The sequence below is a fragment of the Chamaea fasciata genome, unplaced genomic scaffold (assembly GCF_029207755.1).
Source record: "Chamaea fasciata isolate MVZ Bird 193981 ecotype frontalis unplaced genomic scaffold, bChaFas1.0.hap1 SCAF_4, whole genome shotgun sequence".
Lineage (NCBI taxonomy): Eukaryota > Metazoa > Chordata > Aves > Passeriformes > Sylviidae > Chamaea > Chamaea fasciata.
The window spans coordinates 23,615,438-23,642,857 of NW_027094089.1; the positions used below are offsets into that span (position 1 = coordinate 23,615,438).

At 41.1% G+C, this 27,420-nt stretch overlaps 1 protein-coding gene across 1 annotated transcript in view; it reads right to left on the reverse strand.

The window, feature by feature from the left end:
• Positions 1-797: 797 nt before the first annotated feature.
• Positions 798-27,420, reverse strand: part of PLCXD3 (phosphatidylinositol specific phospholipase C X domain containing 3) — a 28,051-nt gene continuing 1,428 nt past the window's right edge. The window contains exons 2-3 of the mRNA XM_066182491.1: positions 26,629-27,337; positions 798-1,532 (exon numbers count right to left, since the gene is read on the reverse strand). Of these exons, the coding sequence (XP_066038588.1) occupies positions 1,376-1,532; positions 26,629-27,337 (866 nt within the window). The 3' untranslated portion in view covers positions 798-1,375. The remainder of the gene's footprint in view (positions 1,533-26,628; positions 27,338-27,420) is intronic.

Consider the following 27,420-nt stretch of genomic DNA (forward strand, 5'->3'; position numbering starts at 1 on the left):
TGGGGGTGCTGGTGGGTGAGAGACTGGACATGCCCCGGCCATGGCACTCACAGCCTAGAGAGCCAAACGTGTCCTGGGCTGCATCCAGAGCCCTGTGAGCAGCAGGGGAGGGAGGGGATTCTGCCCCTCTGCTCTGCTCTGGTGAGACCCAGCTGGAGCTCTGCATCCAGCTCTGGGGTCGCAGCATAAAAAGGACATGGACATGTTGGAGCCAGTCCAGAGGAGGCCATGAAGTTGATTAGAGGGATGGAACATCTCTCCTATGAGGAAAAGCTGAGAGAATTGGGATTGTTAAGTCTGGAGAAGAGAAGGCTTTGGGGTGACCTAATTTGGGCCATCCAGTACCCAATGGGAGAATACAAGAAAGGTGGAGAGAGACTTTTTACAAGGGTATGCAGTGACAGACAAGGGGGAATGGCTTCAGACTGAGAGCAGATTTAGATTAGATATTAAGAAAAAAACTCTTTGCTGCGAGGGTGATGAGGCAGTAGAACATGTTGCCAAGAGAAGTTGTGGATACCCCATGCCTGGAAGTGTATAAAGCCAGGCTGGATGGAGCTCTGAGCAACCTGGTCTAGTGAAAAGCGTCCTGCCGGTGGCCAGGGTGTTGCAACTAGATGATCTCTAAGGATCCAACCCAGGCCATTCTGTGATTACAGAGTTAGGCCAGTATCACGCATCTGCTGGCTTGACCTGAGGCAGAGACATTGGAAAACCCCATTTTGAGAATGAAAAGCAAGCAGGATTTTGTCTGTGCTTTGTGCAAGCTACACAGTACATCATGTTTACTATCCACTGATTATGGTACATAACACATCATGTTTACTGTCCACTGATTATGCATGTGTTAGAAGCATGACTTTGGATTTACATCACAAAGGCCTTTAAACCTGCAGCTCATTGATGAATATGATCAGTTAGACCACCTAACAGAGGAAATGTAGCAGCTTAAAATTTGCGTGCCAGATATACTGTCCTCAGTCTACTGGTGCAATGCTCACACCGTTGGGAATCCTGCTGTGAGCAGGAAGAGGACAATATATACATCCCCTTGCTCTGAAAACACCAAATTTCTTGGCACTGTTCATAACCACAGAAGACATATGAATCACATTTGGTACCTCATGGAGAACCTGTAAATGGCCTTCTTTTATCAAACACTGTAAACATGTTTAATTTTGCTCTTCACATTGAACACAAATATGAAAAATTACCATAAATGATGAAAACAGTTCCCTTATGCCCACCCACTAAAGCCCTAAACACCTTAGTGTGTTACAAGATGAGTGTTTTACAATATAATCCTTTTAGAATACAATCTCTCTTTTTTTTTTCAAATTCTGAATAAAGCAACAACACACATATCATAGTACTATCAAGTAGTGTCATCTTCACCTTCATCCAGAGAATAGTTGAGCTTTATGACTGTGCTGATAAAGTCACCAAGTTCTACAAAATCTGCAGTGATAATATTCACACCACTTTCTCCTGCTTTCTGAGTTCGGACCCACTCCATCATTGCGGGAAGAGCCCTAAGGAGAAAAGAGGAACAATAATTACTCATAAATCAGTGAGACAAGGCAGGATTTACTGACAGTGTCTCCCATTGATCTTACTTGGTTCCTAAGGGAAAGAAACCAAGTGAGACATGACACAGGTTACTGGTCAAGCTTTTTTAAAACTCTTTTTAATTTTCATTCTCTAAGGGGAAATAATATGTTGATTGCACTTCAACTTCTCAGTAGAAAAGAATGGAAGGAAGATCATGCAGGCTTAGAGTAATTATTGATTTTGCCTAGGCACAAGGCAAAATTGGACCATGGACCAGATACTTTTTTATATTATCTGGCCATATGACTCCAAGGGAATTGCTTATGGAAAAAATAAGTAACAGAGAACTCAAGCCATTTGCAAAGCATGTTTGGTACACTCAAGGGAATGCTGAAAATAGTATTTTGAGGAACACAAAACCAACCATGATTCCTACAGTATAAGTACAGCATATACCAAAAAACCCTTTCTTCTCCAGTACTGATGCCCAGGCCATAAGTTAATTAGACTTAATCATAAACCAGTGGTTGGTAACTGAAATAGAAAGTACCATAATCATATCAACTCTTTTCTAAGATGGCAGATTTTAATTATATCAGATCCTTATCACAGGAATACTGGGGTCTAAATGATATCTGCCTGTGTTTCTGAGTATAAAGAATTTTTTTCTGACATTTTTCTATGAAAATACAAACTAACAATCACAAGAAACATCTGTGAGAAAAATAAAAGGCTCCTTAGGCCTGCTGAGGCTGTCAAGCAGCAAAATCCAGTTTTTAGAAGAAAGAAGTTGACAGAGTTAAAAAAAAATAAGGTACACATTTTTCAGAGAAAGGGTATTTTTCAGAGAAAGGGTTATTGACCATTGGTACAAAATCCCAATGACTGTGACAAACTCAGCAACACTTTAAGTCTTTAAATCAAGCCTGGGTATCATTCCAAAATTATGCTCTTGGTCAACCACAAGCTGCTGAGTTAAATAAAAGAATCTAAGGTCTGGGCAGGGCTGCAGTCAGTTTAGATGAACATTGTGTTCTCCCTTTGCTCTAAGGTCTATAAATCTGTGATTTCCCCTAAACAGCATGATGTGTAGCCTTGCACACAGACACAAGGTACATGGAAAATTTTGGTCTGAAGGTAATTTAAATGAAGGTGAACATGTTGAACCTGTATCTTCTCTCAAAAGCTTTAGGAAAACAGATCTAAAGAAAAGAAAACTATTAGCAGACAGAGATTGTACTTGTCAGTGGCTACTGAATCAGCCAGTTTTAAAAATTATACATAATAAAATCCAAGCAGCTAAAATTATTCCTCTCTATGATTTCATAGGAGAATACCAAGGTTTTATTTCACCAAAATGTACTTGAATCTACTACGAGATCCACATATCAGCAATACATGTTATTTCAGTCATTGATTCAGTATGACTGAAGCACTTGCATGTATGCATACCAGCTCATAAAACCAAATTCAAGCATTCTGCTGTTTATAAACCCAGCCAGAACCTTTAGATGTAAGTTTATGTAATCCTGAAAAGTTGCTCTCTGTAGAACTGTAACAGGGCACAGGTCAGGTGTTAAATACCTGGCCACTGCCTGGACTGCTTGAAAAGCTCTGCAAGTGACCAGAACCAGGACAGATCTAAGAAGAACAGCACAGACCACCAAAATGACAAAAGGTAGCTCAGAGCAGCTGTAAACTCCATTGCATCTTCACATGTGAAAGGTATTGCTGAACTCTGCACAAAGATACAAAGTCGAATTTACAAGGTGGCAAAATGTTGCTTTTGTATTTAATATCTTCCTGTTTAAGCCCAGAGAGTTACAGGTTTAAAGGTGAAGAGATTCATTGTAGGCAGGCACACATCCTTCCTTCCTTCCTTCCTTCCTTCCTTCCTTCCTTCCTTCCTTCCTTCCTTCCTTCCTTCCTGCCTGCCTGCCTGCCTGCCTGCCTGCCTGCCTGCCTGCCTGCCTGCCTGCCTGGCTGCCTGCCTTCCTGCCTTCCATTTTACTCCCCCTTGAGGCAAAATTAACTTCTTTTGGTGTCTTTTACTTGTTCTGAAGCTGGTTCTGATGTAATTCTTTCTTCACACCATACAGTTTGCTGTCCATACACTTATCCATATTGACCAAAATACTATTTTCCTTTTGCTAATGTGCTCTTAGTAATTCAGACTCCACCAGTCATGCCTCCTTTTGATTAGTGCTTTATCCTAAAGTCAGCCTGCCTTGCTATTTCATCTGCAGTTGGCTTGGTTAGTTGAATGGGTTATTTTTGTTTTACTGATATTTCACACAGGACACGTTTGCATGACCCTCTGCTCATACATAAATTGCTAGATAAAGTCACAGAAATCTTTTGCTCATGAGACTAGAGAGCATTTAAAGATAAGTCAGAAATGAATCACATTATCAAACAAAAAGCTTACTTGCATAGCAAAGCCAAATAACACAATCCTATTAAAACAAACAAAAAAAAAAGATAGCTGAAGAAAAGATTCCACTGACCTTAAAGATTTGATGTGGGCTGTGTAGCTCTCTTTATAAAAGAAGTTAATACAAAAACCATACAAATCATCTCTTCCCCATGTGCCATCTTGAGAGTGGATTACACCAATGACTAAGAAACCACACGATGCTCACTTTCAGCGTGTATCGCAAATACTCACAATAATCATTAGAATGAGCCTGCTTTAATATTCCTCGGGGTGCCTTTGTGATAGCAGTACAAACCTTGTTCACCCTGCCTTGTAATTTCCAAATTGTGCCTCAAACTAGTCTCAAACTAGTGGTTGTTCTCACCAAGGGTTTTAGTCAGGCGAACATACCACCTACATGACTGAATCCACAAAAACCCAGTATGTACCATGGTGTTCATAGATATTCTTATGTGGTTCCCTGTCAGACATGGGGGAAGTTTCTAGAAACTTCTCACAGAAGCCACCCCTGTAGCACTCCCCCTACCAAAACCATGCCCCACAAACTCAATCCATCTTACTGAGTTGGTAAGAAAAGATTTTATGCACGAACATATACACAGAAGCCTATCAGCCTGCAAACCCTAGGAGCATTACTTGCCTCTGCGTCAGGCAGGTCCTGGCTCTCCTGTGGAGGATATCTGTGCTTTAGAGTGCCTCCCACAGCTGGTACAGTCCAGCCCTTATGGCCACAATCACAGTCCTCATGAGGAATAATTTCTAACCCCTATGTGTTCTGAAGCCACCATGTAATCCAGAGCCACATGCACAGAAGGTGCTGCTTGTCTTTGCATAGAGCCAGGGAGGAGAGTGGGTGTGCTCCTCCCCAAGATCTGTTCCAGGAGAAAGAGAGGAGTCCTATTCTCTTACCTCACTTCCTGAGCCACTGTTTTCATCCTGCTGCAGCTCCTCTGACCTGGGTTGGTGTTGGCCAGATCTGACCCTGCCAGGCCAGTGCGGCACTGCCCCTCAAACTAGCATCTGAAGTAAATTCATCTTTCCACATCCCTGGTGGAAGCAGAGGGGTTAATTGCACCATTAGTGTAGGGAGGGCAAAGACACAAGGCTGAAGGGCTTGAATACTGGCAGGGATGGAGGTGAATGGCATGTTGCCTCAGTTTGACTGTGGATTGAGGTCAGTAATCTTGGTGATAAATTTTCTTGCCTGAAGGAATATGTGGAGTATCTCATTTCTTTTCACTAACTTGAAACTAGGAGGTACCAGACAGTTCCCCCTCACTGCCAGGATGGTGGGAGTAAAGTCATGTGACTGATTGATGTGGAAGGACCTCATGAGAAGGGCTGTGGGTCCAGCCCCAGCCACCACTACAGCACCTCCACATGAGCAGACAGGTCCACCACCTGTGATGCCAGCAGCATTCTGGAGCAGCATTTCCACCTGCCAAAGACTGCATGAGAAGGGGGGAGAGTAGAGGAGATCTAGATGGTGGGGGTGGTAGCACCTATTTGTGCTGGACAATGCAAAGTCACACAGAGATACTTGATATGGCTGTATTTCTTCTGAGACCTAAGCTTTTATCTCAGGTGACATCTCACTAAGTCAGTCAGAGGTACTCATAATTTGGGCATGACCTGGGTATCAGGATGGTTTACACCATGACTGCAAGCATGCCTTACACCACCATTATACCACCACCACCACCACTTTCAACCTTTTTTCTTTTTTTTTTTTTCTTTTTTTGAGGAGTCATGTACTTTCTCATATAGCATTGCTACAGCAATTTTCATTTACAACACAGTAAAATCTAGACTCAGCTTTGACACTTACTTTATTACCTCTATTTACTCTGTTCTGCTTGCTTGCAGAAATGTGCACATATTTATTTTTTAGTTTTTCTCTTCTTTCAGGAACCACTTTCTGATGCATTAGAGGAGATCTGCTGAGAAATACTGACCTCAACTACAAAACAAGCATAGCCCTTTTTAAAGTTACTGAATATTCAAGACCTCTTTCTTCTCACTTTTTTAAATCTATCAAAGGTCTCAAGTGACTTCAATAGCATTGAATTTTGTTTAAAAAATAATAATTAAGCATTCAAGTTGCTTCAGTTCAAGCAGTAAAATCGTGAGTCCCATTAAAAGCTTTTAGAAAGAAAATATGACCTAATTATTTGTATTAAGATTTGCTTTTAAAAAACTGTTCTTGGGCTATTTTAGTTCAGAAAGAGGGTTGGTTATTTTTTTTTTTTTTAATGCCTGAGTCATGAAAGCCTGACAATGTGACAGAAGACTAATGACAGCAGTGCTGTAAGACCGGACCTCCCGTGGCGGAACAGCCGTTCCTCTCTGCAGAGCTTTCACAGGAGAGGAGAAGGAAAAGCAACTTCACAAACACAAAACAGAACGGCTATTCACTATTTAACGAGAGTTTGATCTCTAAAGGCAGAGAACAGGTTTTCTTCTGGAGTGCAGGGAGTTAGTACAACCTAATCCACAGTGAGAAATTGGTCCCATTCACAGGGTGTGATGCTGCTGAGCATTAAGTGCCCGTTCTCAGTAACACCAGTGAGAACTGCAGCAGGTCTCCATGCTCAGGGCAAAGTGACATGCGGCATTTCTTCCCTGTCCAGTGAAGCACACACCTTGCTCCCTGCAGCCTTTTGCAAATAGGAGTTACTGCTGAACAAAACCAGCAGCCCGCTGCAGGAAGCTGTGCTTACATGAGCCGCACCCAGAGTCCCTATATTCCTTTATTTCCCGCCTTCTCCATTCAATTTTACCACTGTCTGCAACAGCAGATAATTCAGCATATGCTCACCTTGGCTTTTCAAGGTTGCTGAGAATTCATCGCGCCAGTGGGAGCAATGGATTTCCCGTGTGTCACTGAAGCATGAAAATCATGACTGGAAAGAACTCTGAAAAGTCATCCAAGTTCATCCAGCCCACCTTGAACAGGATCAACTACACTAAGATCAGTGATACAAACCACTCCTGGTTCAGTTTAATCTATTTACACACCCTCAGTGAGGGAGATGTCACAACCTTTCTGTATATTCAGAGCACTCCTATACAGATATCCTTATACATCCTCATTAGTTTCAACTGGAATACTCAGAAATAATGGCATTGTGACATGCTGCTCAAGAGTGTTCACTATGCCTTTACTCTGCTCCTGCTGAAGATTTATTCTGCATCTCTAAATAAGTTTCCCTGCAAAGGATGAGCTTTAGGTACCATTCCACTCAACATTCTTCTACCATAATTTTCTCTCTGGCAAAACTACTTTAAAAGGTCCTCCTCTTTTATATGTTAGCCATTTGTTTCCACTCCCCGATCCAAATTTACAATTCTCTCTGTTGTGCTAATAGATCTGTAGAGAGACAATTAATACAGCACATGGAAATGGTCTGAATTACCAGAAACAAAACAAGTGGTTTTGCTCTCCCTCTGTCCCCTGATTCATTGACAAGTTTTGGTTTGTAACAGGTCCTCGCTAACTGTTGAAATGTGACAAACAAGGAACAAGTGAACCGAAGCACAGAGATTTACATGAGCTCAGCACAAAAAGGCTGGAAAGGAACTCCTCAGATGCACTTGCACACCCCTTGGATCCTCTTTAGGCAGCAGTAGCATTGTCATAAAATTGGCACCACCAAGGTCAGACTGACTCAAACCAGAAAATTTGGGCAACACTGTGTGGAAATTTCTTTCCCTGGATCCTGAGTGAACATTACTGCATGTTAGCTAACATGTTGTGAGAACTACTTAAGTTAATATCTAACAACCTTGAATTTATTCTTCTGAAAAACTTGTCTGTAATTCGGTCATCTTCAATTGCTTTATACAATTTGGAAATGCAACTATTCAAATGATACAGACAAGCATGCTGGGGTCAGATGCATCTTTTAATGTAATTATCTTAGCAGCATACTCTGCAGAGACACTAGGGGCCAGATGACTTCCTCCTCAGACTGAACTGGTGTTGGCTTTCTTGGTTTCATTTATAAAGGGAGGCAGAAATGAGCTCAAAATGAATATTCTTGCCCTCCCTTCAAAAAAAATTTTATCTGAATTTGTTAAATGTACATCTTGTAAAAAATGCAACAGGATATTTAATAGCAGCAAATGATGGTTTCTGGAGGTAATAATGTTCAACATCCCGTTTTTCCCTTATTCCCTGTTTTTAGCCATTGCATCTAGAGCATTAACTAATAGCATTAGGAATGCAGACAGCAGGAAAAGAACTGAGTACTCTGTAGTATGAAAGACTCTGTAGTATAAAAAGATCTCATTAAGGAGACAACTCTAGTATTTTTGGCTGCTCTCTTGGTTAATGCAGTAGGGAGCTGAAGTGGCAAAGACTGAGCTAAAAGTTTGAAGTGCTGCAATACAAATCATGGTGTTTAGCTTTTACATTATGACTGAAAAAGGCTTGTAAAACATGTAGTTACCCTTGTGTGGGAAATACACAATAGCCAAAGGATTTAAAGGAAAAGTACTACTTGCTAGAGGATGTCTCTCTTCAAAAGTTGGTTGCTAGGGGATGTCTCTCTTCAAAGGCTGGTTATCTCAGTGATTCAGCAGATCAAATTAGATAAGCTCATCAACTGCTTCTCTAACCTGGAGTTGTGCAAAGCATTTGACTTGGTCATGATATCTTTGTCTCTAAATTGAAGAGACATAGCTTTTGTGGATGGATCACTTGGTGGATAAGGAATTGGCTGGATAGTCATACTTCAAGAGCAGTGGTCAATGACTTAATGTCCAGGTGGAAAGCTGTGCCAAGTGGTGTTCCTCAAGGGTTGGTATTGGGACTGGTGCTGTTTAACGTTTTTGTTGGTCACACAGACAGTGGGATTGAGGGTTCCCTCAGCAAGTTTGCTGATGACACTGAGCTGTGCAGGGCAGTGAACACACTAGAAGGAAGGGATGGCATCCAGAGGGACCTTGACAGGGTTGAGAGGCAGGCCTGTGTAAACCTTATGAAGTCCAAGGTCAAATGCAAGGTTCTGCACATGGGTCAGGGCAACCCCCAGGCTGGGGGCGGATGGGATTGAGAGAAGTCCTGCAGTGATGCACCTGGGGCTCTTGGTGGATGAGAAGCTCAACATGACCCAGCAATGTGCACTTTCAGCCCAGAAAGCCAACCTGGGCTGCATCCAGAGCAGTGTAGCCAGGAGACTGGAGGAGGAGTTTCTGCCCCTCAGCTCCACTGGGGTGAAACCCCACCTGGACTGCTGCATCCAGGTCTGGAGCCCCCAAAACAAGAAGGAAATGGACCTTGGAGTAAGTCCAGAGGAGACCATGAAGACGACGGGCTGAAGCAGAAGGCTGAAGTACCTCTCCCATGAACACAATCTTAGAGAATTTGGATTGTTCAGCATGAAGAGAAGGCTTTAGGGAGACCATACAGCACATTCCACTACCTAAATGAAGCCTACAGGAAAGCTGAAGTGGGATTTTTCACAAGGGCATGGAGTGACAGGATATGAAAAATGACTTCAAACTGAAAAAGAGCAGGTTTAGATTAGACATTAGGAAGCAGTTTTTACTATGAGGGTGGTGGGGCACCAAAACAGAGAAGTAATGGATGCCCCATACCAAGTCCAAGTCCAGCTTGGATGGGTCTTTGAGCAACCAAATCTAGTGAAAGGTGTCCCTGCCCATGGTGGGGAGCTGGCATAGGATGACCTTTTAAAGGTCTCTTGCAACACAAACTATTTTATGACTCTACATTAATCAGTTATCTCCTGGAGATCACAGAGTGGAAACCAGGGAGGTCAGTGGGGTGTTCAGTCATCATTCCTTTCAACCTCTTGTAGCAAAACTACAAAGCTTGAACACTCATTAACACAGGTACCTGGATGAGGCATATTTTATCTGCATGAGAAGTTGCTCCTGCTCCCAGTTCCACATAGAAATCTGACAGTTAAAGAAACATTTAAAAAATTCATGTAAATGACAATATGCATGGAATATAGAAACTGGAATTGGAACTTATTCCACTGTCTGTGAAACAGAAAACCTCTGCTTTACAGAAGAAAATATCTGTCACCAATCAAAAGAAGAGCTACAGGTTTGGGGTTCCCCCTGCTACCATCTTCTAGTTCTTTAAAAAAAGAGTTATGATTTATTCATACACCCATTACACTTGAATCCCTGTATTAAAGCATCCAAATCAGGTGTTAGAATCTGACAGCAGAACTGGAACTCCTTTGTCACAGAAGTATGTTGTAGCCAGTACCAGACCATTCACAGTCAAGGTATCCTCCACCAGACTCAATCAAGAGCTTTGTTTTCTCCAAGAGCTGCCAGCATGTGTTATCTGTGACCTTTCAAAGAGCTGTCCTACTCTTTGAAGAACTTATTTGGGTACTTAAGCTATACAGCTGTTCAGCTACTCCCCATTTTGGAGGTTCACTTGCTGCTGCTGGCTCATCTTCTTGTTACAAAATTCACGTTCTTGAAAATGTAAAATTTGAATGATTCAAGACAGGGATTTAGAGGGGAAAAATAATAGAACAGATGAAATACCCTGAAATTTAATGTGGAGAACTGTGAAAGAGAATCTACCACTTCAAAGGAGAAGAAGTGATTTTTACAAACATTTAGCCCTGCCCTGAACCTTAGAACACAGATGAATTAGCAGAGTGATTATGAAAATCTGACTTTGGAGTAACAGGAAAAGTTAGTAAAAAGTTATGTAACATTAGCAGAGAAAGCAGAGCAGCTAGGTGGAGGGCAAGGTTTATTTAAAAAACTTGTGACTGCCAGCACTATTTCTCTGCTGTATGACTTGTAACAGAATTTCATACATTGCAGTTTCCACTGAAATCGTTACTACAACAACCTAAATTACTTAAGTAAACAGATAAAGTACAGATTTATTTTAGCAGACTAATAGTGTAGCTTGCAAAACTGTTTTTTCCTGCAGATACCTTGAAATGAATCTCACAAATATTTGAAGTCTTTGTTATTGAATACAGAGGCAACCAAAAAGTACATTCATCAAACAAAGCAATCCACCTAACAAACTTTAAATGGAAAATTATAAGAGAAGGAATTACCTCCAAAAAAAGGAAACAGTAGTTTTTAACCCTACTGTTATTTGGACAGCAAGAAGCAAAGAATATAGTAAGGGTTTCAGGCTGCACATCCAAGTAACAGAAATTGGGCATAATTACAGCTCTGATTTGAATGATGTTGTGATTAAAACAAGTCAGAAAATTAGATGGTGGAAACAAAATGACATGGGAACACACAGTTTTTCAGTTAATTAAAAATATATTAAATGTGTAGCTCATGTTCAGCATAACCAATTAAACATTCTTTTCTCACTCTTTGGTCTCTTAAAACTGTCAAAACACTTCAATATTTCTAAAACACTTACAGAAAATATCGCACATAAATATTTTCTTACATATTTTTCTTATATACAACTAGTCTTCAAGTTTGTCCCCATTTCTCAAATAGAATCAACAACATTCACAATTTTGTTTTTCCAGCAAATTTCATTTAGCACACAAAATCCTCGCTGCTCTACCTATCTATACCTGAGGCATCACTTCTTCTGTTTCCAGCTGTCTCTTTTTTTTTTTTTTGCTTCACCAAGCCTTCATCTACAAGGCTGGCTTTATCATTTCCCTAGCAAGGTGTGTACCAAATGGATTCACAGCACATCTAAAAAGGATGCTTATTTCACTGCTGTCATGGCCACATCCGGTGCTGTGGTGCCCCACAACCCCAAGCCTGGTGCCTGGACCTCAGGTACACACCTTTTAAATCCTCCACAAAAACTGCTTCATCTCACCACAGCAAAGGATCAAGCTGCTTATTATAATTTATACATCTTCTGGCTTATAACTCTGGACTCCCACAGCTAAACCATCTTTGTTAATCAGCTGGATCCCAGAGGCACTATCCTCCTAAAGAGCATCCTGGGCATTGCTGTGAATCATTTACCAGAAGCAGCCTTCCCAGAGCTATTCCTCATTCCTTCTACTTAACTTTCCTCACAACCTAGAATTAACAAGCCCAAAGCATTCATATGATAAACCCTTTACTATGCCAATTATAATTATCCAAAATAAAGTACCCAGGAGATATTACAAAATAGTCACTGCTCTTATACAGTGAGAAATGTTTGTCCTGGATACATCTGGTGGAGACAGGCTTACCAGGTTATCTTTCTGCCAAGGCAGTCCTACATTAGGGGGAACTGTGCCCCTAACACAGACTTCTCTGACTTCTAGATAACCAGTGAGGTCATGAATGAATACTGCAAGAGCACCTGTTTCCCCACCTCCAGGTGGGAGTCCCCATCCCATGTCTCAGGACCAGAGTTCTCCCAGGGCTCCCACAAGCAGATAAGGGAGGGAGCAGAACATGGTGAGGTCCTGTCCTCCCATCTCCAGTGACAAAGCAAGTGCCATGGACAAGACCATGCATATCTGCCTTTGGTAAGGCAGGTTAGCAGCCATTACATTCTCCTGTAAAATGGGGTCTGGGAGGAACTTGCAAACTAGTGATCTCTGCTCCTCTTTCAAAAGCTGATGAAGCTCATCTTAAAAGCAGTCTGTTTTCTCCCTCCCACTTTTCCAGCTGGAAAATTTCACTGTAGGGAACCCTTCTCTCACTTCCAACTTAAATTTATTTAGTCAGTATATACCTGTTGCTCTTGTAAGAATGCTTACAAGAATGCCCTTAGCCTGAACTGTTTTCCCTCACTGTATTTATTCCTGTGATATTTACAAAGAGTAGGTAATCACAGAACCTCTAAGGATTCACTGTGCCAGGATAAACAAGACAAGCTTTCTCAATGTCTTCAGCAATTCACTCCCTGTTTGTCATAGCTAAGTAGCCCCTCTCTACAGCTGTGCCTGTTTTATCTACTCAGAACATGGATGACCAAAACTGCATTGAACATCCTAAAAGATATCCTACCATACCTCAGATGGTAATATCAGCATCGTTCTGAGCAGCCTGTAAACGTCTAGGTGCATAAAATAAGGGATACCACCCTTCCTTCTACACAGTTTTCACTGAGGGCTAAGATTTAGCCAACCACGGGAGACACTACAGCAGCTACCTTGCCTGGCAATCCCAGCTAATGAGATCCTGCCTTATGAGAGCATGCTCCCATCATTATGACCTTACATTTTATACCACTGAATTTCATCTCACTACTTCTGCAGGCATCCAGGTCTTGCTATATGTTACCCCTCAGCTTTCCTCATTTACAATGACAGACTCTTACTTTGTGTTATCAGCAAACTCCCTTATCCTTTACAGCAGAATTCAAGGTCCTTAGTGGCAAAATTAAAGATGATCAGGGTCTTCAAGGAAAGCTACCATTTCTAGAGTCTGGTAAGTCTAACAAGTCCAACTTAATTTCTGATTTCTAAACTCCATTTCAGTTGATAATACGCTACTTAACCCTTTACCAACTGCGTTATGCATTATTTACTAGCTGCACTGGTCCATACCAGGTGTGACAAACCAGTCAAGGGCAGTAATTCTGTCCCTCTGCCCTCATGAGACCCCACCTGGTGCACTGTGTCCAGCTCTCAGGTCCTCAGCACAGGAAAGACATGAACCTGTTGGAGTGGATCCAGAAGAGGCCACAAAGATGATCGGAGAGCTAAAGCACCTCTGTGAATACAGTGTGAGAGAGCTGGGGCTATTCTACCTAGAAAACAGAAGGTTTGGGGGTGGCACTGCAGGAAATAATATCTGCTTCTTTCATTCTGTTGGATAGTTCTGCTGACCCCTGAGCCACCCTTTTAAACATTTATTACTGGCACATTTTGTAATCAGACGATAATACTCATCTTTTCTTTGAACTCAACCTTATAGCCAACAGTCTTGGAAAGTCAAGATGATACCATCAATGGCAGCATCATGTGATGGACAGCAAAATTCGGATCAGTCAAAAAGCTAAGACTCTTTCACATTGCACAGTCCTGAATCACTACCTCCAGACTACATCTGCCAGTATGCTGTCTGCCTTGAGTTCAAATAATTTTAGATATTAGGGAAGGCAGTCCGGTCATTTAACTTCCGGCCAAAATAAAGCAGTTGAACTTTCTTAGAGAATAATTAAGGACAGATTCTAATTTATTTCTCCTGCAAAAAAGTAAAGGACCCTTAAATGTGCCACAGTATTACTTAGACAATAGAGTCTCCCTGAAGAACTCCATCCTTCTACAGTGTTTATTATTGTGCACACCATGTTAATTAATACTGCTAATAATACTGCTGCTTTGCTTGGCTGGTGGTACTCACCTTATAGATGGCAGATAAAACTGTAGGTTCAAATAGTCATGAGCAAAGTTAAAATGGATATTGAGAATGAGAGAAAAAGACTGTCACTTGATCAACTGTGATCCCAATGGGCAGGCGAAGGCTGGATGCTTCAGTGCTAGACATCCACTGTGGTACTAAATAAATGTGAAACCAAGATTCTGAAACCAATAACTGTTGTTCCATTAAGCTCCAGCATTTCAAAATGTGATTTTGTTTCATATTAGAAAGCAAAACCAAAATGTTGGCCTTTCCACGAAATAAAGTCCAAGACCTTTTTCTGAATAAAAACATGAAAAGCTGAATATAGAAATATAGGAACAGCATTAAATATTGCTATTAAGAGTGTAACATAAATCTAAAGACAAGACAGAATCAATAGGAGTGAAAATAGAAATGTTTTGACATAAAGTATTTTACTAAGATAGACTTTTCCCTGAGGAAAAACACCAAAAGGAACATTTTTGGGGAAAAAAAAAAGGAGTAGACTTTAAAATACCTGCAGTTTTCAATAAAAGCAGCATTGATGGGAAAAAGAACAAATGGCTCTGTAATCTCTGGGTTGAAAAAATTTACAGAAACATGCCTCTGATGTCACATCTAAAAAACTAACAGCTGTAGACCAAACTCTTAATGAAGGAAATAAAATAAAATATATTAAACAATATACCACTGATGTGATCTCAAATTAGCTTTAAAAACAAAAATTTACTTCGTGACTTGGAGCACTCTTACAGGTTCTGATCAGCGCTAATAATAGGCAGACATTGTGAGAAGTCTTATGTTACAGTAATACTGATAACTTTTGAATGGATCCCATATTTTATTTAATGAGAACTCCACAGCAATGAACCATGGTTTCCAACCATCAGGGAAAAGGTAGACTAAAAAATACATTATATATCTTGTAAAAATTTACCAGGGGACAACAGAGGATGCATCAGCAATTAAGTAAAATCCCCATGGAGAGAAGACAAAAGAGGTACTTGGTTGAGAAACACTTTGGCAAAGAGGTCATGGAATAACTGAAGTTGTTTGGTTGAAATGTATCTTTAAAAGTCATCTGAGGGACATAACTTGTCACTGATGTCCATCAGGAGGACTCTGAGCTGTTAACCACTACACTCTGAATATCTATCCAATCTATTCTTCATTCACCAAAGTCTACTCATCAATTCCAACTCTCTCTGATTTAGAGAGAAGGATGATTTGGGGGACCATGTCAAAGGCTTTACACAAGCCCACACAGATGACATCCGCTGTCCACTGATGTGGTCACTCCATCATAGAAGCCAAGTAGGTTTGCCAGGCAATACTTGCCCTCCTAAAAGCTGTGATGACTGTCTTGAATCACCTCCCTGTCCTCCCTGCGACTTAGTGTAACTTTCATGAGGAATATGACTTAGTGTAACGTTCATGAGGAACTCTTTCATCATCTTCCCTGTCACAGATGGGAAGCAGACAGGTCAGAGTTCCCAGGGTCCTCCCTTCTACCCTTCTCAAAAATGGGTGCATTTCCATTTTTCCAGTCACCTAGGCCTTTATCTGACAGCCATGAATTTTCAAACACCATGGACAGCAGCTTGGCAACTCCAACAGCCAATTTTCTCAGGACTTCGGGATGCATCTCATCAGGTCTTACAATACTACATACATACATGCATACATACATATATATGTATGTATGTAGGATGTAAGACCATACATACATAAATATATACACACATATACACTTACATACTACCAAGTTCCTAAAATAAACATGAATCTGATCTCCCTATTATACTGGTTTCCCTCCCCTGCTTTAATGTCAATTCTCTTGAGATATCTGGGAAGAAAGGCTTCCAAGAGAAGTCATTCCCTTCTCCATCATTATGGCATTAAGTAATGCTGCTTCATCAGCACAAGGAAAAGCAGACCTGCCACCTCAGCCGTACAGGATGCCTGAGAATGCCTGCAGTGGCTCACACGCCTCTTGTGGAATACAGACCAAGCTGCACATTCATCAGAACTGCTGCAGTCCTCTTCCTCCAATAAACCTCTCACAGCAGAGGCTGATGGTGGTCAGTCTCAGCTAAGCACCTGTCTTGCATCAAAAACCAGGCAGACAGACCTTGCACACCTCTGCCTCAGCACAGACTGGGGTAGATCTGCTGGACAGCACAACCTCCGTCAGTGTGACCCAATGCACTGGCATAATGTGCATCAACAGAGACGTTATTTAAGAGACAACATGAGTTCAAAAAGAAGGGCCTGGAGGAAAACACACACCACTTCAACAAGCAGACATGAGTCTGTGTCTCCAGAGATACTCTCTTCTCAGAAGAGCTGGGCAGCTGGTATGATCAGTGCTGGCTGTTAGTAGGATAGGAATCCAGAAAGTTACTGAGAGGGAATTACAGTAACTAATCCTGGGTGTCAGTCCATCCAATGCATTATTTCACAGAATCATAGAATATCTTGACTTGGAAGGAACCCAATCATCGAAATCCAGTTCCACACAAGGGAACACCAAGAGTCACACCATGTGCCTGAGAGCAGTGTCCAAACTTTTCTTGGACTCAATCACATTTGGTGCTGTGATTGCTTCCCTGGGAAGTTGTTCCAGTGCCTGACCACCCTCCAGGTGAAGAACCTTGTCCTGTTGTCCAAGCTAAACCTCCCCTGACACAGCTTAATGCCATTCCCATGGTTCTGTCACTGGTGAACAAAGAAGAGATAGTGCCTGCCTCTCCATTTCCCCTTGTGACAGAGACCCAGTCTGCTATGTCTCCTCTGAGACTCCTCCATACTGAACAAGCCAAGTGAACTCAGCCACTCTTCATACAGTATCTCCTCTAAACTCTTCAGCATCTTTGTAGCTCTCTTTTGGATACTTATACTTCCAGTTCCTAAAGGACAAAGCAATGTCCTTCCAGAGCTGAAAAGTACTTTTCAGACAGTCCACCTGTATTTCTTATGAGAAATAGCCTAGAAGAAAAAAAACAAAACAAACAAACCAGGTGTTCATCATATAGATTAATATCTCCACAAATGTTCCTCAGACTGCAGAGCTCAAATGAGGGTGCTTTCCACCAAGGGAAAACCATTCAGCTGGATTTATGTCTCTCCTCTTCTAGCACGGCCAGACACCAACAGCAGTGAAACACTGTCTGATGGAGAGAGGAAGCCAGCAGCAAATGCCACTAACCAAGACAGATCATTAGCAGCCAAATGTTCTGAGCTGCAATTAGCAACAGGCTCAGAAGAACTCGCTGTGGTGTGAAAACAGGGCTAGAGCATGGCTCTTGTTTGTAGTGCCACAGCAGTGACCTTTCCCACCTCTCTCAGCTGCGTCCCATCCTTTATGTTTAGCAGAGGGATGTTTAACAGATGGACCAAACTGGGCACAGACACTCCCCATGCCCTGTGCTCCTACTTTTCATGGAAACAGCACCAGTCTTGCACAACACACAAATACCTTTATGACATTCCAGCAATGAGCTTCAGGACCACCTGCCTGACACCTGACAACAGCCAGAAACAGCATCCCTGGGTACAAAACATCCTTTCCTAAATCTTTACTAGCTTTAAAGGCTGGTAACATTCTGGCTTCAGATTTATATTTTCACCCTGATTACCCAAACCCTAACCAGCACCTCACATGCACCTAAAGTAGAAATGAAGCTTACTAGGCTGACTACTTGCAGTAGCTTAGAGGAAAAAAGCAAATCTAAGTATAAAGAGCATGTGGGAGGAGAGAGGTGAAGAAAGGTGGCTAAGAAAAGGATGTGACAACAGTGTTCCTTTAGCAGAAGTAGATCCTCCTCCTGACATGGGGTGATTGGCACAAGACCCACACAGCTGGACAGGTCAGTTGAGAGAGTATGAAGAGTTGTGAGGAGCCAAGTCCTCATTATTTCTGCATTTTCCTCAGCCAAAAGCAGGGAACAGGGAGGTACCCCTGTAGTTGCTTTTCTCTGGTAAAACATGCAAATCCAAGAGAAATCATAACAAACTTAGCTCTGAGAAAAAAGCCCGCACACAAGGAAACAGGTTTCTTTTCAAAATCCACTCAAACCTTGGGAAACAGCATTGAACACACTGGACAAAATTACCCCTTCCCCATTATTCAAGCAACACAGTGCACTACCATACCTGCAGGAATCATTTGGAATTATAGCCTTGCCTCAGAGCTGTAATTTGAACAGGTCTCACTGGAAAAGCAAAGAAGCCAGTTTCAGACATCAGAGTATGTAAAGAAGTTGGTTTGGAGTGTTCTGCTGGAGGGCAGGAAGGCTCTGCAGAGGGATCTGGACAGGCTGGATCGATGGACTGAGGCCAATGGTGTGAGGCTCAGCTAGGCAAACGGCTGAGTCCTGTCCTTGGGTCACAACAGCCCCAGGCAGGGCCACAGGCTGGGACAGAGGGGCTGGAAAGGACCTGGGGGTGCTGGTGACAGCAGCTGAACATGAGCCAGGGTGTGCCCAGGTGGCCAAAAAGGTGAGTGGCATCCTGGCCTGGATCAGCAATGGTGTGGCCAGCAGGAGCAGGGCAGGGATTGTCCCCCTGTGCTGGGCACTGGTGAGGCCACACCTCGAGTGCTGTGTTCAGCTTTGGGCCCCTCATTCCAAAAAAGACATGGAGCTGCTGGAGTGAGTCCAGAGAAGGGCATCAGAACTGAGAAAGGGTCTAGAGAAAGTCAAAAGAGGAGTGGCTGAGGAAGTGGGGCTATTTTGCCTGCAGAAAAAGAGGCTCAGCAGTCAATTTTTTGATTTCTACAAGGCTGTACAGGCTGTAACATGGTAGGGTTGATCTGCTCTACCAGGCAACCAGCAACAGGACATGAGGAAATGGCCCCAAGGTGCACCAGAGTAGGTTCAGGTTGGACATCAGGAAGAATTTCTTCACTAAAAGGGTGGTTAGGGTTTGGAAACTGACTTCCCAAGGAGATGTTGGAACCACCATCCCTGGAAGTGTCCAGGAAAGTACTGGACATGACACTTTGTTTACTTGGCATGATGGTATTTGGTTAAAGGTTGGATTCAATGATCTTGGAGATCTCTTCCAAGCTTATTGAGTCTTTGATTCTAAATCCAAGTAAAAAAGGAATAAAAATCCATGGCAGTCAGTCTTTGCTGTCCAGCAGAAAAATTAATGTGTTTGTTACCCAAGATCTAATATCGTACTTGATTTACTATACAACAGTGCCTGCTCACAGAACTGAGAGTGCAGGGTGCGGGTTTCAATACCCTACCATGGAACAAATCATGCTAAGGTTCAGCCTTCGTGCTACAGCTCTGAAAACAAGAATGTTCAATAGGAAAGTGCCTGCATTTCACCATAGCTTCTATTTCACCCTAAGTACTTAGTCTCCTTCATATCTTAATACTCTTTTATGATCTAATACATTCTGGATGACAGTTGCTTAGCTACAAAACCCCTCAGATCAACAGCTACAGTATTAAAATATTGCCAAAGGTCAAATCCCACTGTATGATCATTCAGCATCTTATAGATATGTTTTTATTATTTTTCTTAGTGTCTGAAATAAATACTGAAAGACATTTTAATATAAAAGGCTGTGCTCTCTAGGGCAACTGTACAGCCCAGGACAATACATGCAATTATATCATTATAATTACAGTCAAACCCTTATTGTAATCTTTGACTACATCAAGTTTGTATATTAGACCTAGCCCTCCCCTGCCCCTCCAAAAAAAAAAAAAATCAGTCCTGGAGAAAAATATAATTATTAAACATTTGCCTAAAAGTAAAGTTGTAAAGAAAAGATCAATAAAAGAAGGCTAGATATTTGCAGGATGTGTATTCATGAAACCAGCATCTTTCACAGTGACAGTAGCTCTTTAAGAAAAAAAACTGCATTGCAACCCACAGACATTACTAAATTCCTAGGGAAAAAGCTGTATCACCTCTGCTTTAAGAGAACAAAAGCATGGGCATTTTTATGGTTTATGCAAATTCTGCATGATACAGAAGGTGGTACATCAACAAGAACTTTGGCCTGGCTGCTTTCACTACTTCCAGCCCCCTGTTGCAGTCATCTCTTTTGTACAATTGCAGCAGTGTGCCCGAATCCTTATTGCTTTCTCTGCACGCTTTATCCAACATATCTCTGGCTGTAGCCTGCATGGCCAACTGCTCATTCAGCCCACAAAGGCTACTTGTTTTTAAGCACACAGAAGTATTTAATTAAATTAATTGCAGGCTTGGTGTATCTTCTGAAAATGGATTTAAGGGGTTTCTGTCACTAAGGCTCCTTTAATATCCCTTCCTGTCTTAAATCTTTCCTACCAGCCAAGTGGAGATACCCACTGCTGAAGCTGGGGATATGCAGGTGACTTCTTCAGGGACAGTGTGGATGCATTCTCTCCAGATTACATTTGAAAGCCCTCTAAGGTTTTAGAGGCTGCTGAGAATTGCTCAAACCCATCAGAAATGATACAGCATGTTCAGCATGGGTTTAAGAGGTGACGGGATTTTGTTTTGACATTTCTATTCACATCTTACCCCTCTAGAACTGTGGAGAAGCTACAGAAGATTAAAAATTCAAACTTCCAAACATATAATGAGCATGCTACTTCATGCAGAACTGTCCAGTTTCTGCTTAAAATTTGACAAGGATGTGCTTATGGATCTCCTTATATAGTCCTGAAAGAAATGGTCGGCAGCATGCAAGAGCTGCCAACAACAAGAGAGAGACATGGACGTTGCCATATCTGCCATATCTACTGAGTTTGTATTTGCTTGCGTCTGTGTGAAACATCTTTGCTTTACAGAAAATTTTTACCAACTTGAACACCACCTTGTGAGTACATCTGGAAAAGCTTGTTTGTGTAAACCTCTGTGCTCATTTTGTACCTTATAAATGAAGAGCAGAAGGATCAACCCATCAAGGAACTAATTCCTTCACAATGAGGTAAAAGCAGTTTCGCAAACCCAGGACCAACATTAGCAAATGCATTTTCCCTGGGGTCAGCACTTGTTAGCATCTATTAGCTTTTGAGTTTCCTTAGTGATCTGAGTAACGCATAAAGATCAAAGAAAACCCAAGTGACTTAATGAGACATTTGCAATTTCACTACAGCAGCCATAAAGATTGAAGCGTGAAATCTTTGAGACAAGTAGATGATAGAGACAGCTTACAGCAGTGGAGCTGAGAGAATGAACATTTCCTTTTTTGTGATGAAAAACACTTGCTGCTGTCTATGTGCAGGGTCACACTGTGCACAGAGTGTGACGACAGGAAAACACAAAGTATATTTACAAGTAGTCACAAAGAACACACAGAAACTATAAGCAGGTGTTTTGATGCCCAACAGAATAAAACTCACAAGCACACCAAGCAGAGGGAAAAACTGAGACACCCATACCTGCCACAAGGAAACATCAGGACAACCACCCCAAACAAACACCCAAAAACCAGCCACTGATCATGGAGGTCACCGTGGTGATCACCACGCCAATCTTCTTTCTCCACCAAATCCCACAGTCTACTAGTGGGTACCTAGATATATACTTTAGCAAAGATACTAAAAATCTCTGCTCCTGTATTTTGTGACAATTCAGTACTGTTCCAAGGTCATGACCAAAGGCATCAGGCACAACCACACAGCCCTTCCTATGGGAATGCTATGCTAAAATTCTCATGCAGACAGAGGGTCCAGTGATGAAAGGCCACTATACATACACAGCCCAGTGGGGATTTCATTGTGCAGACCTGTTGACATGGTGGATAGATTCCTCTAATGAAATCTCCCTGTGCTGTTCTGTGTGCAAACACAGAGATTGTTGCCTCTTGTGCAGAAAGAATGGAAAAGTAATTAAGGATAGTTTGAGGAAGAACAGAAAAACTAAAGATTTGTCTGGATTGCCCAGAGTTATTTTGAATAACCTACTAATACACCAGAATGCCATTTTGTGCCTTCTATGGTCAGGAAATAATAACAAATAAACAATAAAAACCCCACTAAACTCCAAACTAAACCAAACCAACAACAACAACAACAACAACCACCACCAAAAAAAAAAAAAAAAAAAAAAAAAAAAAAAAAAAAAAAAAAAAAAAAAAAAAAAAAGCTGTGTCCCAAGGCAACACAGTGTGGTCAGGCATGCTTGTACCACACACATAAGTGAGGGACTGAGTCTCCCCTCACCTCTCAGCAGTTAAAGAGCTGACACATCAGTTTCTCAAGTCCTAAAATCAGAACCAGCTCATTGGAGCCTGCTGCTCTCCTGCAGCCTATAACGGAGACAGACATCAAGGTTACAATCAGGAAGGATGCAGAAAATTAGGAAAATACAGTTGCCATTTCTGTTGTTTTTCTTTTTCATATAAAATAATTTAAGAATGGCATCAATTAGTATGAAGAGTGGATTAAAATATGATCAATTCCCACTCTTCCTGTCACATAGAAACTCTAAATTTCAGCTGACGGAGGTGTGGCACCATCAGTAACAGACTCAAAAAATCCCACTTCTTGCAACTTCAGGGATCATTTTTCATACAATACCCATCTATTCTCTAGCTAGATCTGACTCTGCTTAGTTTATGACTGTACCCAGAGATGGATTTTCTCCTGACAGTTTCTGTGGCCTACTTACTACCCCTTCTGTTAATAGTGTGGATTGGATGCTTTGCCTCCACTTCAAAAGGTTCATTCTCATGTGCAGGATTTTTTTTTTTTTTTTTTTAATTTGGTTTGGTTGCTAAGCAGGAAGCTTTAGCATGGTAGGCAAGGATTTTGTCATATGAGAGGCACAGGGAACATTATCTTTTGAGATTTATTTGGAAATCAAGTGACAATTGGTGGGGTATGTGTTTACTTTCTATTTTTTGAAAGCTTTACAAGTACCACAGGATTTTTGCATCCACCGAAGGAGATCTACTCTTCTGCTATATTAATAAACAACAGAGACAATAAAGAGAGTATCATGCTTCTCTCAAGTGTCATAGATAAAATTAGTAATTTCACTGCAAATCAGAAAGGAAACTAGATTATTAGGAACAGCTCTACACTAATCAAAAGGGTGTCTTACAACCACCTTTCAGATATACTGAAGGCAGCTGCCTCACTGTGAAATTAATTCAATGAGCACAGCAAATGTAATTCATTTGGCATATACTGTTTGCTAATCAAAGAGAATTTCTTGGCATCTAAACTGTGTGTGTGACAGAATGTTAAGCCTGGAAACACACTGATAGTCCTCAAAGATTTTCATCAAATCCAAGAAACATAATGTGCACTCATGCAAGAGATTCTCCTCATTCAAGCAGTGTAGGTGAAATCTGTGTTAGCAAGTTTTGTTACACTGAACTGTGGTCCCAGGAAGATCTTACAAGAAATGGCTTTGCCCTCTCATATTTGTGCAGGACAGAAAGCTTCATAACTTTTATTTTCTTCTCCTTTCTAATTACTGTACCACAGAACACTACCTGTGATATCAGCATAGCCTGTGAGAAAATATTATCAGAAGAAAACTCCTGGCATATCTTCACTGAATTGAGTCTTAGGAGCATGAAAATGTTTTGGGGTTTTTTCTGTTTTTGTTTTTGTCTTGTTTTTTAGGGGTTTTTGTTGTTGTTGTTGTTTTAAATTGAGGTTATTTTGGGCCTCACAGCTTGCATATCTGTGCTCTAGGGAACAGGTTAAGGAATAACATCCCTTCTCCTTCTAAAATACATTGCCCTGGAAGGCTGCTCTACTGCAGTGTGTGTGTGGACCTCCACCACCACAGGCAATAATGATGAAAAGCCATTAAACCAACCATCTTGGCTACAGAGGAATTTTTCACAGTGCTTTTTCCCAACATAAGCTGCAAAACAGCAGAATGGAGTCTGGATGGGATTGCTGCATGGAGTCTGCTCACAGATTTCCTAGTCCAGTGGATGCTGTGACTGAGGGAAACCATGCTCTTCCTCTAAGGTAGCCACTGCTCCTCAAATGGTAAAAAAAATTTCATGACTAATAAACAACTTCAGAGATCAAAACCTGGTATGGTTACAAAAGTGCTTCCAAAAGCAAGATAACTGCATTCTTAATATAAGGCTCTTCACCAGCATTTCTTAATAAGGAGAAAACAGTAAAATATATAAGTCCATGCAGTAACTGGCAACAAAAGCACATATATTATCTACCTGGACACAAAGATGGGATTTGATCTGGGTATTTATTCTGAAAAGGACGAAATAATATTTTTACTGAGTGATGGCTCAAAGTGGCAAGCACAGCACAGCTGGAATGTATATTTTGGTACCTGTTGTATGGACTACATATTTTTAAGCTACTGAAACATTAAGACAGTGAGATTGAAGACAACTGTGCAAATTCTACTGTGTAAATTGTACTTCATCTTTTAATTGCTTGCCTATTTATTTTTAACAGAATTATTGTAAAATGAGGAGCAGTTCTGCGTATATTTGATGTTTACTTTTAGAGCAGTTAATTCAAAATACAGACTGAGTTTCTATCTACATTATCATAAACTCCAAGCCTGTTTCTTCCTACAGTGTATTTTTGTATTAAAAATAAAATTCAAAATGAGATGCCACACCTGGAAGACTAAATATTAGCCTTGGAGATTATTTTGAAAGTCTTTTTCTCTCATAATGGCTAAAAGAATTATGCAAAAAAGGAAACAACTTTTCATGTAGCAGACGTGACTACACACTTGGGGAGCACGTGAAAAATCTCAGTTGAAACTGGCAAAACAACATTTCCAGGTTTTTCAGTGCAATTATTTATTGACTTTTGAAGATAGTTACAATTTCAAGGTTTGCTGTTGGGAAAGGCGTACTAAGAGTTCAATGGCTTTGGACATTCAAAGCTCAGTCAAACACATTCAGCATCTATTTCAAGTCTTTGTTTTACAAACAGCTTCTAAAAATCAGATTATAAGCCAAAGATGAAGAAAATGGGGTTTGATGGCTATTTTATTGATACAACAAGCTTTAAGAACAACGTGTTATTTTTCTGATTGTGCTACTTCACGTTCTAAAGGACACTCAGGAAGATGTTTACCAGAGGGGAAAAAATCCCTTAACAACAAGGTGTTTATTGGTAAAATCCATCAACAAAGCAGTGTTTCAGAATAGCGGAGTGCTCTTCAGACTCAGGAGAGAAGGAGACTCCCCAGTCCGATGAAGCCCATAAAACACAGATGAAGGACATCCCACCAGCTTCAAGTGCAGTCACACAAGCACTTCTAAATAACATTCCACTGCTCATAAAATCTTCTATGTCAGTGTTTTACCATGTCAGGTAAAGTTTTTACCTATTTTTTCAAGTTAACAGCTGCTTTGGAAGGCTGCCATAAAAACAGCTCAACCTTACACGAATATGAGACTATATTTTCTTTGCAGACACTGCATCTTTCATCTCAGAGAAGGGGATATGCTACCAGCAGACCTTCCTGTCACAGGCACATAAGTGCAGAGAGCAAAACATTAGCAGGCCGCTGACCCCCATTGTAAATTCTTTTCACACTCTGCAACCCTTCTTTATTTTTAAGGAAGGGCATTAAATTTCGGTTTTCCTACCAAGTTGTCAAGAACATAATCACATATATATGCCTTTAAGCTCAAAATTGGCTGTGATTTATCAAAGTCAGAATGGTATAAATAATCACATCTTGCACAGGTGGCATTTTTTGTAATGTAACAACTAATGGCCTGTCAAAAAAGTGTTCCATGTACAGAACCTATACAATGGTGTGCCATCTCTTTCCTGAGAGATAATGATAAATGAACAAAGAGTTTAAGGAGTCGAATTCTCTCTAATGGTGTCCTTCTGTCTTTGATACCATGTGTGATGGTATAGAGACAGAGAAACATGCATCTTTGAGGTGTGTAAAGGCAAATTCTGCAGTATCAGGCTTTGCTGATGAGACAGGACAGTTTTATTTTTTTTTATCCAATATCTGAAGCCTGATACACAAATAAACACTTAAATTATCTAGATCATACAGATAGATTTGTCTAGATCATACAGATAAGGTTTTCCAGTAAGGAAATCCTAGACACAGTATTCACTGCTTATGGTAACAAACCACATTTGGAAAACAAAACAAATTAGCAAACCTACTTTCAGAAAAAAAGAGAAAGTTAAGCCAACCCTCTAATATCTCATTATGCTTCAGTCACAGATTTTCTTTCAAGATGCAAAAGTTTGTCCTTCAATGTATTTCTGTTTAAATATTTTCGGATTATGCCAAGTTCTGACTAGCCCACAGAAGCATGTAGCCCACATCTGCTACAGTGTCTTTAAAAGGAATTTGAAAAACAGCACTACCAACACACATTCAGCACAGTCAGCACACCTTACTAGCCACAAACTCACCTTTCTGTGATCGTTTCTCTGAGACCACTTGCAACCCCTTTCACCACCGTACTAGCCTTTGGCGTCAGCACTACTTGAGATATGAAAAAAGAGCCTTTCTTCCTTCTTTCAGTGATTGATGCCTGCAGGAACTGAATCAACTTTTCTGTATCTGTTGTGTTTGCCCAGGGAGCTGGCATCATCTGGCCTGGCCACAGAAAGGCTACTTCAACAGCCACTGGACTGTGGTAGAACACTAGCACTTGGTGTTCCTTTTCCCACAGGTACTGGAGGCTGACTTCATGGGCAAATATAGCAGGACACATTTTGTTTCCATATGTGTCTTTGAGCATCTGGACAAGCTTTTCATGATGGCATTTCTGCATCCCGTAGAAATGATTGAAGTCCAAGAAGACCACTTCTTTTGGGTGCTCAGTGAGAAACTCATTTATCTCCTCCAGACCTTCCTTGACTTTGGCACTGAATAAACCGTGAGCGAAGTAGAGTTCATTGTCTGGGTCTCTGGGCTTAGTGGAAATTCTGAGATCAAAATACCGTATACCTGCCCCCAGCTGGCTGGTAAAGTTCATGGTCTGTGTAGCCAACCACTTCCTCATCAGCTTTTTAGCCACAGTCCCAAAAACTGACACAAAATTCTGGACCGTCTCTGGCTGTTCAGGCCCAACTGGAGAGGCTTCATCAATGTAGAAGCTAAAAGAGTCATGAGACCCTAAAAACACAAGAGAGAAAAAATTATCAGTATCGTTTACTCATGCGTTAAAAGATTTTAGTGGGTTTTTCTCAATGTAAATA